The sequence below is a fragment of the Scyliorhinus torazame genome, chromosome 9 (genome assembly GCF_047496885.1).
Source record: "Scyliorhinus torazame isolate Kashiwa2021f chromosome 9, sScyTor2.1, whole genome shotgun sequence".
Lineage (NCBI taxonomy): Eukaryota > Metazoa > Chordata > Chondrichthyes > Carcharhiniformes > Scyliorhinidae > Scyliorhinus > Scyliorhinus torazame.
Window position 1 is genome coordinate 2,689,790 of NC_092715.1, and position 14,572 is coordinate 2,704,361.

The 14,572-nt window shown below is 48.2% G+C and overlaps 1 protein-coding gene across 4 annotated transcripts in view; it reads left to right on the forward strand.

Moving 5' to 3' along the window:
- The window catches only part of LOC140429045 (nipped-B-like protein), an 817,118-nt gene that overhangs the window by 771,508 nt on the left and 31,038 nt on the right, over positions 1-14,572 (forward strand). For all 4 annotated transcript variants that reach the window (XM_072515574.1, XM_072515576.1, XM_072515575.1 and 1 more), the window contains 2 exons: positions 2,267-2,544; positions 14,330-14,504. In XM_072515574.1, coding sequence (XP_072371675.1) covers positions 2,267-2,544; positions 14,330-14,504 — 453 coding nt within the window. The remainder of the gene's footprint in view (positions 1-2,266; positions 2,545-14,329; positions 14,505-14,572) is intronic.

Consider the following 14,572-nt stretch of genomic DNA (forward strand, 5'->3'; position numbering starts at 1 on the left):
TTATTGTCTTTGATGGAAATCTTTTTTTATTTCACTTCTGAAGGATTTAGTTCTAATTTTTAGACTGTGCCCCCAGTCCTAGACTTTTCAACTGGCGGGAATAGTTTCTCCAAACCTAGTCTATCTGTTCCCCTTGATGTAGAAGTCATTAAAACTTTGATCAAATATCCTCTTATTCTTCTAAATTCCAGGGTCGACCGTGCTTGTTTGTGTAATCTCTCCTTGTAATTTAACCTTTGGAGACCATTTTGAGAAAAATGTATTGTATTCCAAACATATTCAAAAAACATAAATAATCTGGGGAACATTGTCCCCAAATCACAATTTTACAGTCTGTGCAAGTTCTCTCTCCCCCCCCCCCCCCCCCCTAATCGCGACGAACAATTCCTCAAATATGGTCATGAGCAATCCCCACCGTACCTCAAAGTCCTCCGCTGAACCTCTCAATTAAAACTCTATCTTCTCCAACCGGAGGAGGTTGTACTGGTCCCCTAACCAGGCCGTCACCATTGTCGACCAGCAGAATTCTTCACTGGGGAACCAGAGAGGTGAAGGCCACGACATCGGCCTTCCTTCCCTCCATCAGTTCCGGCATTTCCGATACCCCAAATATCGCCACCATAGGGTCTGGTCGGCCTCTACCCCGACAATCTTTGCTAGCGCCCAGAACACTCCCACCCAGTATCTCTCTAACTTCCCAACCCCCCAAAACATATGTTCATGGTTCACTGGTCCTCGCCCACACTTCTCATCTGCCAACCCCTGGAAGAACCCACTCATCCTTGCCAGAGTCATATGCACACAAGTGTACCACCTTAAATTGTACCCTTTATTTTATATTGTCTGTGTTCCTCCTACCAAAATAAATCACTTCACACTTTGCTGCGTTATATTTCATTTGCTACTTGTCAACCCACTCCACCAACCTGTCTGCATCCTTTTAAAGTTCACACTGTCCTCAGTTCATAATCCCCTCTAATAATAATAATCTTTATTGTCATAAGTAGGCTTACATTAACACTGCAATGAAGTGGCTGTGAAAATCTCCTAATCGTCACATTCCGGCGCCTGTTCGGGTACACAGGGAGAATTCAGAATGTCTAATTCACCTAACATCATGTCTTTCGGGACTTGTGGGAGGAAACCGGAGAACCCGGAGGAAACCCATGCGACACGGGGAGAACATGCAGACTCCACACAGACAGTGACCCAAGCCGGGAATCAAACCTGGGACCCTGGCTGTGTGAAGCACAGACTCCTTCTCCCCCTGAAATGGGCTCCATGTCTCCGGGATCTAAAGCCCCCTTCCTACACCATCTCTCCAGCCTATTCATCTCTCCTCCTATTTTTATGCTCATTAGTTTGTGGCACACAGGGGCTTATCCTTTATTTCATAGCTCCCTTAAAATCTGCCGATACAGTTTTCTCCGCCTTCTTCCTTTCGCAGCGAAAAGACTGCCAACCTGTTCCTCCGATCATCAAATTCCCTATTGCTTTCCCAATCTTTCTCCTGCTTCCCTGTACTGTTGAGCCAGTGCTGGACTTGGCTTTGGCTGCAGTCACTAGAGAAACAGTTACACTCACCATATTCAGTGAATACTGGTTGGACAGTGAGATGGACTCTGGGGACTCCTGGTGCGACTTGATGGTCACTCATTGTCTACATTCCCTCCTTGACCTGAATATTCTTAACAACTGAGCGCAACTTCTCTCTGGAGTGGAGAATCCAGAGATTTTGATTTTTTGATTTTAGTGGCATCAAGGGGTATGGGGAGAAAGCAGGAATCTGGCATTGAGATTGTGGATCAGCCATGATCACATTGAAAAGTGGAGCAGGCTCGAAGGACCAAATGGCCTCTTCCTGCTCCTAGTTTCTATGTTCACAATGTTGGTGAAGAGATTTATCCTCGTATCAGCCCTAAATGGCTACGCCCTTATCCTGACACTGTTATCACTAATCCTTAACACCCAGCCAGGGAAGCATGCTCCTAAAAGGCGGGCGGCATGAGGTTGTGTCTACCCTGCATTTAGCCATTCTGCCTAAAGCATGAGTTATGACGGGGTGTGTCTATACTGTCTTCAGTGATACTTGTGGGAATAGTATCGATATATCAAGGAGTATTCCGTGACATTGCCTGGCAGTGAGCTGTAATAGGGCATGGCTAAACTGCCTTTAATACTGAGTTGTGTCAGGGTTGGTTGGGCTCCATTTTTAAAGGAAACATTCGATAGCTGACTTTTTTAACTGCCTGCTTGTCATTTTCAGTCTCTGTTGAAAGACGCACCACCGAAGGAAAGGAAAGCGGCAAGCTCTGGAGACAGTGAGAGTGAAAGTGAGGATGAGGTACAGCGACCCCGTAGGTCCAGAAGACGTGTCAACTCTGACTCCAGTGATGACGAGGATGATGATGATCTGGAAGATGTGCTCTCTCGGTTACCTGCAGACTCGACCCCTCTCGTGGAGTTTGTGAATGCTTCTCAGGGAATCCTGTTGCTATTGGTCCTAAAACAACACCTAAAGAACCTGTACGGCTTCTCAGACAGGTATGAAATGAAGCTTCTGTTGAACTAAAAACAAAAAAATGTTGGGAATACTCAGCCAGTCAGGCAGCATTTGCAGGAAGACAAACATTGTTTTTTTGTTTTTTGGAACTCTTTTTATTGGCTGTTCTCATATTTGAGAAATATACATTACATTTTTCTGCCAGCACTAATTTACTTTATTTTACAGAGGTTTGTTTTGTCCTTCATTTAACTAACTCTATGTACATTTTATTGCCCTCTGGATCGGTCTATGAATTCCTTCCCCGCCCCCTTACTCCCTTTCTTTCTCCCCCCCCCCCATCCTCCCCCACCCTCCATTGGCTCCAGCACCCTTCCTCTTTTGTGGTTTCCCCACCTTCCTTCCATCCACCCCCCACCCCTCCCCACCCCCTCGGATTGCGCAGTCCTTTGGTTCCCCATCTATCTTTTTTTTCCCCCCTTAGCTTACTCCTCGCTGCCGGCCTCGAACAGGTTTTGGAACAGGCCGACGAGCTGCCCCCAAGTGTTCAGGAAGCTTTCCTCTGACCCTCGGATGGCGTAGTTAATCTTCTCCAGAAGGAGAAATTCCGATCGGTCAGCGAGCCAGTCTGCAGCTGTGGGTGGTGCTGCTGATCGCCAGCCGAGCAGGATTCTCCGGCGTGCGATTAGGGAAGCGAAAGCAAGGGTGTTGGGCCCCTTCCCCATGTGTAACTCTGGCTGCTCCGATATCCTGAAGTTTGCTACTATTGGGCATGGCTTCACCCTCACCCCCACAACCTTGGATATTGCCTCGGAGAAGGCTGCCCAGAACCCAGCAAGCGTGGGGCAAGCCCAAAACATGTGTATGTGGTTGGCAGGGCCCCTCTGGCACCGTTCACATTTGTCCTCCACCTCCGGGAAGAACCTGCTCATTCGGGTTCTGGTCAGGTGCGCTCTGTGCAGCACTTTGAGCTGCATTAGGCTCAGCCTTGCGCAGGAGGAGGTGGAGCTCACCCTGCTCAGTGCTTCGCTCCAGAGTCCCCACCCTACCTCTGTCCCCAGTTCGTCCTCCCATTTTTGTCTTGTCTCGTCCAGTGGAGTTCGGGCTCTGTCCAGTAGCTGTCCGTATATTTTCACACACAGCCCCCCCTTCTCGCTGCTTGTGCCTATCAGGTCCTCTAGTAGTGTGCTTTCTGGGGCCCGGGGTACCCTACTGTCTCTTTGCGGAGGACGTATTTGAGAAAAACACAGTTAGCCTTTTGAGGTCTATTACCTTTCCTCAGAAATTAATGTTGAATCCTTCACAGTTCTCGAAATCAAATCCTTCCCCTATCTTTCTATGTCTGTTCACTCCGCCTACTCTCGTGTTAATGTATGTATAACCGAGAGCACTGATAATTTGATTTTTCACACCGGTAACATTGAATCCATCATTCTATAAAATATCTCCCAGGATCTTGCTCCAATAAATTCCAGGAGTTTTGGAAGAGTGGAGTTCTCTTCCTCAGAAAGTAGTGGAGGCAGTGTCATTCACCAGGTTTATGGCTGAGTTAGATTTTTGATTGACGAGGTTTGAGAGGGACCGTGTTGTGACCACAATATGATAGAATTTACCCTGCAGTTTCAGAGGGAAAAGCTGCAAACAGATGTAACGGTATTACAATAAATAAGTGTAACTACAAAGACATGAGGGAGGAGCTGGCCAGAGTTGATTGGAAAAGGAGTCTAGCAGGGAAGACAGTGGAACAGCAATGGCAGGAGTTTTTGGCGGTTATTCAGGAGGCACAACAGAAATTCATCCCAAGGAGGAGGAAACATGTTAAGGGGAGGACAAGGCATCCATAACTGACGAGGAAGTCAAGGACAGCGTAAAAGCAAAAGAAAAAGCATACAAAGTGGCGAGGATTAGTGGGAAGCCTTTAAAAATGAGCAGAAGACAACTAAAAAAGCAATAAGGGGGGGAGAAGATGAAGTACGAGTGCAAGCTAACTAGTAATATAAAGGAAGATAGGAAGAGTTTTTTTCAATATATAAAAGGTAAGAGAGGGGCAGAAATAGACATTGGACCACTGGAAAATATGGCTGGAGAAGTAAAAAATAGGAAACAAAGAAATGGCAGACGAACTGAATCGTTACTTTGCATCAGTCTTCATGGTGGAAGACACCAGTGGGATGCCAGAGCTCCAGGAGAACCAGGGGCAGAGGTGAATGCAGTGACCATCACTAAGGAGAAGGTTCGGGAGGCTTCCAGCGTCCCGGATGGCTTCATCTCCAGAAAGTGCACCCAACTGGAGCTCCTCACAGACCGCATGGTTCGGTTGGAGCAGCAGTTGGATGCACTTAGGAGCATGCAGGTGGCGGAAAGCGTCATAGATTGCAGTTATATAAATGTGGTCACACCCAAGGTGCAGGCAGAGAAATGTGTGACCACCAGAAAGGGCAGGCAGTCAGTGCAGGAATCCCCTGTGGTTGTCCCCCTTTCGAACAGGTATACCCCTTTGGATACTGTCGGGGGGGATAGCCTATCAGGGGAAAACAGCAGCAGCCAGAGCAGTGGCACCACGGCTGGCTCTGATGTTCAGAAGGGAGGGTCAAAGCGCAGAAGAGCACTAGTCGTAGGGGACTCTATAGTTAGGGGCACAGATAGGCTCTTCTGTGGACGTGAAAGAGACTCCAGGATGGTATGTAGCCTCCCTGGTGCCAGGGTCCAGGATATCTCCGAACGGGTAGAGGACATCCTAAAAGGGGAGGGCAAACAGGCAGAGGTCGTTGTACATATTGGTACTAGCGACATAGGCAGGAAGGGGCATGAGGTCCTGCAGCAGGAGTTCATGGAGCTAGGCAGAAAGTTAAAAGACAGGACCTCTAGGGTTGTAATCTCGGGATTACTCCCTGTGCCACGTGCCAGTGAGGCTAGAAATAGGAAGATAGAGCAGCTAAACACGTGGCTAAACAGCCGGTGTAGGAGGGAGGGTTTCCATTATCTGGACCACTGGGAGCTCTTCCGGGGCAGGTGTGACCTGTATAAGAAGGACGGGTTGCATCTAAACTGGAGAGGCATAAATATCCTGGCCGCGAGGTTTGCTAGTGTCACACGGGAGGGTTTAAACTAGTATGGCAGGGGGGTGGGCACGGGAGCAATAGGTCAGAAGGTGAGAGCATTGAGGGAGAACTAGGGAATAGGGCCAGTATGGCTCTGAGGCAGAGCAGACAGGGTGAAGTTGCTGAACACAGCGGGTCTGGTGGCCTGAAGTGCATATGTTTATTACGGGTAAGGCAGATGAACTTAGAGCTTGGATTAGTACTTGGAACTATGATGTTGTTGCCATTACAGAGACCTGGTTGAGGGAAGGGCAGGATTGGCAGCTAAACGTTCCAGGATTTAGATGTTTCAGGCGGAATAGAGGGGGATGTAAAAGTGGTGGCGGAGTTGCGCTACTGGTTAGGGAGAATATCACAGCTGTACTACGGGAGGACACCTCAGAGGGCAGTGAGGCTATATGGGTAGAGATCAGGAATAAGAAGGGTGCAGTCACAATGTTGGGGGTTTACTACAGGCCTCCCAACAGCCAGCGGGAGATAGAGGAGCAGATAGGTAGACAGATTTTGGAAAAGAGTAAAAACAACAGGGTTGGAATTCATCAGGCAAATGAGGCTCCGGGAATTCTTCCACAGACCCCAAGAGGCCAACAGCGAACTCAAGCAGACTATCAATGAACCGGAACAGCAGACCGAGAGATCTGCGGTGCGGCAACCGAAGAGGAAAGAGTCGAATTGGACCCCTCCGGAAGGCCGCTGCCTTAGACTCGACATGTATGCTCAAGCCGTCAGGAGTCGCGTCAATGCCAGATTCATCACTCGCATTCACAAGACAGCCCCGAACGTCACCCAAGCACAACGCAATGCCATCCGCGCTCTCAAGACCAACCACAGCATCGTCATCAAACCAGCAGACAAAGGGGGGGGCCACTGTTGTACTGAACAGAACGGACTACTGCGAAGAAGTATACCGACAACTGAACAACCAAGAACACTACAGACAGTTACCCGCAGATCCGACCAAGGAACACATCCGCCAACTTAACAGACTGATCAAGACCTTGGATCCAGATCTTCAGAGCACCCTACGCGCTCTCATCCCACGTACTCCCCGCATTGGAGATCTCTACTGCCTCCCGAAAATACATAAGGCCAACACACCAGGCCGCCCTATCGTTTCAGGCAATGGGACCCTGTGTGAGAACCTCTCTGGCTACATTGAGGGCATCTTGAAACCCATCGTACAAGGTACACCCAGCTTCTGTCGCGACACGACGGACTTCCTACAGAAACTCAGCACCCATGGACCAGTTGAACCAGGAACATTCCTCGTCACAATGGACGTCTCGGCACTCTACACCAGCATCCCCCATGACGACGGCATTGCTGCAACAGCCTCAGTACTCAACACCGACAACTGCCAATCTCCAGACGCAATTCTGCAACTCATCCGCTTCATTCTGGATCACAACGTCTTCACCTTCGACAACAAGTTCTTCATCCAGACGCACGGAACAGCCATGGGGACCAAATTCGCACCCCAATACGCCAACGTCTTCATGCACAAGTTTGAACAAGACCTCCTCACTGCACAGGACCTTCAACCGACGTTATACACCAGATACATCGATGACATTTTTTTCCTTTGGACCCACGGCGAAGAATCACTGAAACGACTACACGATGACATTAATAAGTTCCATCCAACCATCAGACTCACCATGGACTACTCTCCAAAATCAGTTGCATTCTTGGACACACTCGTCTCCATCAAGGACGGTCACCTCAGCACTTCGCTTTACCACAAACCCACGGATAACCTCATGATGCTCCACTTCTCCAGCTTCCACCCTAAACACATTAAAGAAGCCATTCCCTATGGACAAGCGCTCCGTATACACAGGATCTGCTCAGACGAGGAGGAGCGTAACAGACATCTACAGACGTTGAAAGATGCCCTCGTACGAACGGGATATGGCACTCGACTCATCGAGCGACAGTTCCAACGCGCCACAGCGAAAAACCGCACCGACCTCCTCAGAAGACAAACATGGGACACAACCGACAGAATACCCTTCGTCGTCCAGTACTTCCCCGGAGCGGAGAAACTACGTCATCTTCTTCACCGCCTTCAACACGTCATTGATGACGATGAACATCTTGCCAAGGTCATCCCCACACCCCCACTACTTGCCTTCAAACAACCGCGCAACCTCAAACGAACCATTGTTTGCAGCAAACTACCCAGTCTTCAGAACAGTGACCACGACACCACACAACCCTGCCATGGCAATCTCTGCAAGACGTGCCAGATCATCGACATGGATACCACTATTACACGTGAGAACACCACCCACCAGGTACGCGGTACATACTCGTGCGACTCTGCCAATGTTGTCTACCTCATACGCTGCAGGAAAGGATGTCCCGAAGCGTGGTACATTGGCGAGACCATGCAGACGCTGCGACAACGAATGAACGGCCACCACGCAACAATCACCAGGCAGGAATGTTCCCTTCCAGTCGGGGAACACTTCAGCAGTCAAGGGCATTCAGCCTCTGATCTCGGGGTAAGCGTTCTCCAAGGCGGCCTTCAGGACGCGCGACAACGCAGAATCGCCGAGCAGAAACTTATAGCCAAGTTCCGCACACATGAGTGCGGCTTCAACCGGGACCTGGGATTCATGTTGCATTACATTCATCCCCCACCATCTGGCCTGCGAAATCCTACCAACTGTCCTGGCTTGACACAATTCACACCTCTTTAACCTGGGGTTACCCCATCTCTGGATCTGTAAAGATTTAATCACCTGCTAATGGTCGCATTCCTAGCATTGTTTGGCATCTTTGAATTTGTCTATATATGTGTTTCTGGAACATACCTCTTCATTCACCTGAGGAAGGAGCAGCGCTCTGAAAGCTAGTGACATCGAAACAAACCTGTTGGACTTTAACCTGGTGTTGTAAGACTTCGTACTGTAACAGGGTTGTTGTGATAGGAGACTTCAACTTCCCCAATATTGACTGGGACTCACTTAGTGCCAGGGGCTTAGACGGGGCAGAGTTTGTAAGGAGCATCCAGGAGGGCTTCTTAAAACAATATGTAGACAGTCCAACTAGGGAAGGGCCTGTACTGGACCTGGTATTGGGGAATGAGCCCGGCCAGGTGGTAGAAGTTTCAGTAGGGGAGCATTTCGGGAACAGTGGCCACAATTCAGTAACTTTTAAAGTGCTGGTGGGCAAGGAAACGAGTGGTCCTAGGGTGAATGTGCTAAATTGGGGGAAGGCTAATTATAACAATATTAGGCGGGAACTGACGAACCTAGATTGGGGGAGGATGTTTGAGGGTAAATCAACATCTGACATGTGGGAGGCTTTCAAGTGTCAGTTGAAAGAAATTCAGGACCAGCATGTTCCTGTGAGGAAGAAGGATAAATACGGCAATTTTCAGGAACCTTGGATAACGAGAGATATTGTAGGCCTCGTCAAAAAGAAAAAGGAGGCATTTGTCAGTGCTAAAAGGCTGGGAACAGACGAAGCCTGTGTGGAATATAAGGAAAGTAGGAAGGAGTCAGGAGGGCTAGAAGGGGTCACGAAAAATCATTGGCAAATAGGGTTAAGGAAAATCCCAAGGCTTTTTACACGTACATAAAAAGTAAGAGGGTAGCCAGGGAAAGGGTTGGCCCGCTGAAGGATAGGCAAGGGAATCTGTGTGTGGAGCCAGAGGAAATGGGCGAGGTACTAAATGAATACTTTGCATCAGTATTCACCAAAGAGAAGGAATTGGTAGATGTTGAGTCTGGAGAAGGGTGTGTAGATAGCCTGGGTCACATTGAGATCCAAAAAGACGAGGTGTTGGGTGTCTTGAAAAATATCACGGTAGATAAGTCCCCAGGGCCTGATGGGATCTACCCCAGAATACTGAAGGAGGCTAGAGAGGAAATTGCTGAGGCCTTGACAAAAATCTTTGGATCCTCACTGTCTTCAGGTGATATCCTGGAGGACTGGAGTTGGAGGCCAATGTTGTTCCTCTGTTTAAGAAGGGTAGCAAGGATAGTCCAGGGAACTACAGGCCGGTGAGCCTTACGCCAGTGGTAGGGAAATTACTGGAGAGAATTCTTCGAGACAGGATCTACTCCCATTTGGAAGCAAATGGACGTATTAGTGAGAGGCAGCATGGTTTTGTGAAGGGGAGGTCGTGTCTCCCTAACTTGAGAGAGTTTTTAGAAGAGGTCACAAAGATGATTGATGCAGGTAGGGCAGTGGATGTTGTCTATATGGACTTCAGTAAGGCCTTTGACAAGGTCCCTCATGGTAGACTAATACAAAAGGTGAAGTCACACGGGATCAGGGGTGAGCTGGCAAGGTGGATACAGAACTGGCTAGGTCATAGAAGGCAGAGAGTAGCAATGGAAGGATGCTTTTCTAATTGGAGGGCTGTGACTAGTGGTGTTCTGCAGGGATCAGTGCTGGGACCTTTGCTGTTTGTAGTATATATAAATGATTTGGAGGAAAATGTAACTGGTCTGATTAGTAAGTTTGCAGACGACACAAAGGTTGGTGGAATTGCGGATAGCGATGAGGACTGTCCGAGGATACAGCAGGATTTAGATTGTTTGGAGACTTGGGCGGAGAGATGGCAGATGGAGTTTAATCCGGACAAATGTGAGGTAATGCATTTTGGAAGGTCTAATGCAGGTAGGGAATATACAGTGAATGGTAGAACCCTCAAGAGTATTGAAAGTCAGAGAGATCTAGGTGTACAGGTCCACAGCTCACTGAAAGGGGCAACGCAGGTGGAGAAGGTAGTCAAGAAGGCATACGGCATGCTTGCCTTCATTGGCCGGGGCATTGTGTATAAGAATTGACAAGTCATGTTGCAGCTGTATAGAACCTTAGTTAGGCCACACTTGGAGTATAGTGTTCAATTCTGGTCGCCACACTACCAGAAGGATGTGGAGGCTTTAGAGGATGCAGAAGAGATTTACCAGAATGTTGCCTGGTATGGAGGGCATTAGCTATGAGGAGCGGTTGAATAAACTCTGTTTGTTCTCACTGGAACGAAGGAGGTTGAGGGGCGACCTGATAGAGGTATACAAAATTATGAGGGGCATAGACAGAGTGGAGGCTCTTTCCCAGGGTAGAGAATTACTAGGGGGCATAGGTTTAAGGTGCGAGGGGCAAGGTTTAGAGTAGATGTACGAGGCAAGTTTTTTTACACAGAGGGTAGTGGGTACCTGGAACTCGCTGCCGGAGGAGGTGGTGGAAGCAGGAACGATAGTGACATTTAAGGGGCACCTTGACAAATATTTGAATAGAATGGGAATAGAGGGATACGGACCCAGGAAGTGTAGAAGATTGTAGTTTAGTCGGGCAGCATGGTCGGCACGGGCTTGGAGGGCCGAAGGGCCTGTTCCTGTGCTGTACATTTCTTTGTTCTGGGGAAACTGAAAGGTCTAAAGATGGATAAATAACCTGGACCAGATGGCCTACACCCCAGGGGTTCTAAAGGACATAGCTGAGGAGATTGTGGAAGAATTGGTGGTGATATTTCAGGAATCACTGGAGGCATGATGACGCAGTGGTTAGCACTGCTGCCTCGTAGCGCCGAGGAACCGGGTTCGATCCAGGCCACGGCCCGGGTCACTATCCGTGTTGAGTTTGCACATTCTCCCCGTGTCTGAGTAGGTCGTACCCCCACAACCCAAAGATGTGCAGGGTAGGTGGATTAGCATGGTCAAACTACCTAGTCTGCACATCTTTGGGTTGTGGGAACGAACCCACGCAAGCCCGGGGAGAATGAGCAAACTCCACACGGCCAGAGCCGGGATCAAACCTGGGACCTCAACACCGCGAGGCAGCAGTGCTAACCGCTGGTACTTTCTGCCATTTAACAACTGATATGTAACTAACTCACTTACATTTTGTACCCAACTCTCCCTTTCCTTTTGTCGTCTAGTGAGTGTGCTGAAGATACTCTGTTAATAAATTCTTAGATGTTCCCTATTATCCACATATGTTTTATGATTGTTTTCCACTGTGTGCATTAGCATAGCTTTCCATTACTACTGAGCTGATCCAGTTAATGAGTCAAAAAATCCACTTGCTCTAGATTAATTTTTCAAAGCATGCCTCAGGGGACCCAGGTTCCGTTCCGGCCTTGTGTGACTGTCTGTGTGGAGTTTACACATTCTCCCCGTTTCTGCGTGGGTTTCCACCGGGTGCTCCGGTGATGTGGAGGTTGGGTGGATTGGCCGTGCTAAATTGATTCATAGTGTCCAGGGATGTGCAGGTTAGGTTGGGTTACGAGAATTTTGTCCCGAAAGACGTGCTGTTATTGGACATTCTGAATTCTCCCTCAGTGTACCCGAACAGGTGCCGTAGTGTGGCAACTAGGGGATTTTCACAGTAACTTCGCTACAGTGTTAATGCAAGTCTACTTGTGACATGTATAAAGATTTTTATTTTAAAAAGTGCAAACTCCACACAGTCACCAAGGTCGGATTTGAACCTGGGTCCCTGGCGCCCTGAGGCAGCAGTGCTAACCGCCGTATCAGGTGCCCAGGTTTCCTTCTCTGAGGAGGATGTTTTTGCTCGAGAGGGACTGCAGTGAAGGTTTACCAGACTGATTCCTGGGATGGCGGGACTGTCGTATGAGGAGAGGTTGAATCGGCTAGGATTATATTCGCTGGAGTTCAGAAAAATTAAGGGGAACTTGGGCAGCACGGTAGCATTGTGGATAGCACAATTGCTTCACAGCTCCAGGGTCCTGGGTTCGATTCCGGCTTGGGTCACTGTCTGTGCGGAGTCTGCACATCCTCCCCGTGTGCGCGTGGGTTTCCTCCGGGTGCTCCGGTTTCCTCCCACAGTCCAAAGATGTGCAGGTTAGGTGGATTGGCCATGATAAAGTGCCCTTAGTGTCCAAAATTGCCCTTAGTGTTGGGTGGGGTTACTGGGTTATGGGGATAGGGTGGAGGTGTTGACCTTGGGTAGGGTGCTCTTTCCAAGAGCCGGTGCAGACCCGATGGGCCGAATTACCTCCTTCTGCACTGTAAATTCTATGATAAATTCTATGATCTCTGGGCAGCACGGTAACCCACTGGTTAACACAGTTGCTTCACAGCTCCAGGGTCCCAGGTTCAATTCCTGGCTCGGGTCACTGTGTGTGCGGAGTCTGCACGTTTTCCCACAGTCCAAAGATGTGCAGGTTAGGTGGATTGGCCATGATAAATTGCCCTTAGTGTCCAAAAGGTGATGTGGGGTTTCTGGGTTACGGGGATAGGGTGGAGGCGTGAGCTTAAGTAGGGTGCTCTTTCCAAGAGCCGGTGCAGACTTAATGGGCCAAATGGCCTCCTTGTGCACTGTAAATTCTATGATCCCACAGATACCTATAAAATTCTAACAGGACTGGACAGGGTAGATGCAGGAAGGATGTTCCCGATGGTGGGAATGTCCAACACCAGGGGTCACAGACTGAGGATACGGGGGAGACCATTTAGGACAGCGATGAGAAATTTCTTCACCCAGAGAGTGGTCGGCCTGTGGAATTTGTTACCACAGAAACATTGAGGCCAAAACATTGTACGTTTTCAAGAAGCAGTTAGATATCGCACTTGGGGTGAAGGGGATCACAGGATATGGGATGGAAAGCGAGATTAGGCTATTGAGTTGGATGATCAGTCATGATCATAATGAATGGCGGAAGGCCTCTAAGGGTGTTCTGCAGCTCCAATTTTCTTTGCTTCTCTGTCCTGTGAGGAGAGACACATTCGACTGGACCTGTATTCACCAGACTTTAGAAGGATGAGGGGAGATCTGATTTAAACATATAAAATTCCAACAGGCCTGGACAGACTAGATAAAAGCAAATTATTGCAGGTGCTGGAATCTGAAACTAAAACAGAAAATACTGGACAATCTCAGCAGGTCTGACAGCATGTGTGGAGAGAGAAGGGAGCGAATGTTTCGAGTCTGGGTCACTCTTTGTCAAAGCTGGAGAGAACTGGAAATGGGGTCAGATTTATGCTGTTGCCAGGAGGAGGGGCATCAAGGGGTATGGGGGGGAAAGCAGGAATATGCCATTGAGATGGTGGTTAAACCATGATCATATTAATAATAATCTTTTATTGTCACAAGTATGAAGTTACTGTGAAAAGCCTCTAGTCGCCACATTCCGCCCGCCGCCTGTTCAGGGATGCTGGTATGGGAATTGAATCCGCGTTGCTGGCCTTGTTATGCATCACAAACCAGCTGTCTAGCCCACTGAGCTAAACCACCCCTATTGAATGGCGGAGCAGGCTTGAGGGGCTGAATGGCCTCCTTCTATTCCTAGTTTCTATGTTCAAAGTTTGTTTTTCTAATTTGCTGATGTAAGATCCTAAGAATGCCTTTTGAATAGGTAAGGAAAGACAATACCATCATAAAAGCTTTTAAAGTTCATTTGAAAATGACTCCAAAGCTTTTTCTTATCTTTGCTTAGTATGAACAGAATTTGAAAGGCTCTGGTGTTACTTTGTGTGGCACAGACAAGATCTGTTTAAAGCTGACAGCAAGAGCTGCCCGTGGACAAACTTTAATGCTTCTGGGTAAAAATGGCTTCACTTGAATGTGTGTCCACTTTCTCAATTCTAAAATGCAATATCCTAAATACAGATCAATGTACCTATTTATTGAGACATTTCTTTCAAAACGCCACCTTTCCTTGTCTTTTCAGGAATGTTTCCACTTTAGACTTTGAGTCAACAGCTGCTAGTCTGTGTTTAATAATCATGCCTCTCTTTCTCTCCAGTAAAATCCAGAAATATTCTCCTTCTGAATCTGCCAAAGTGTACGACAAAGCGGTCAACAGAAAATCGGGAGTGCACTTTAACCCCAGGCAAACACTGGATTTCCTGAGAAATGGAGTAGGACATGCGGAAATAACGGAAATGGTGAAGAGGAATATCGTCAAACAGTACTTAGATGTAAGGCTCAGATCTTTGGGGGAATTTGTGTGGAGCTTCTACATTTACTTAAAGAAATTGTAGCAGCC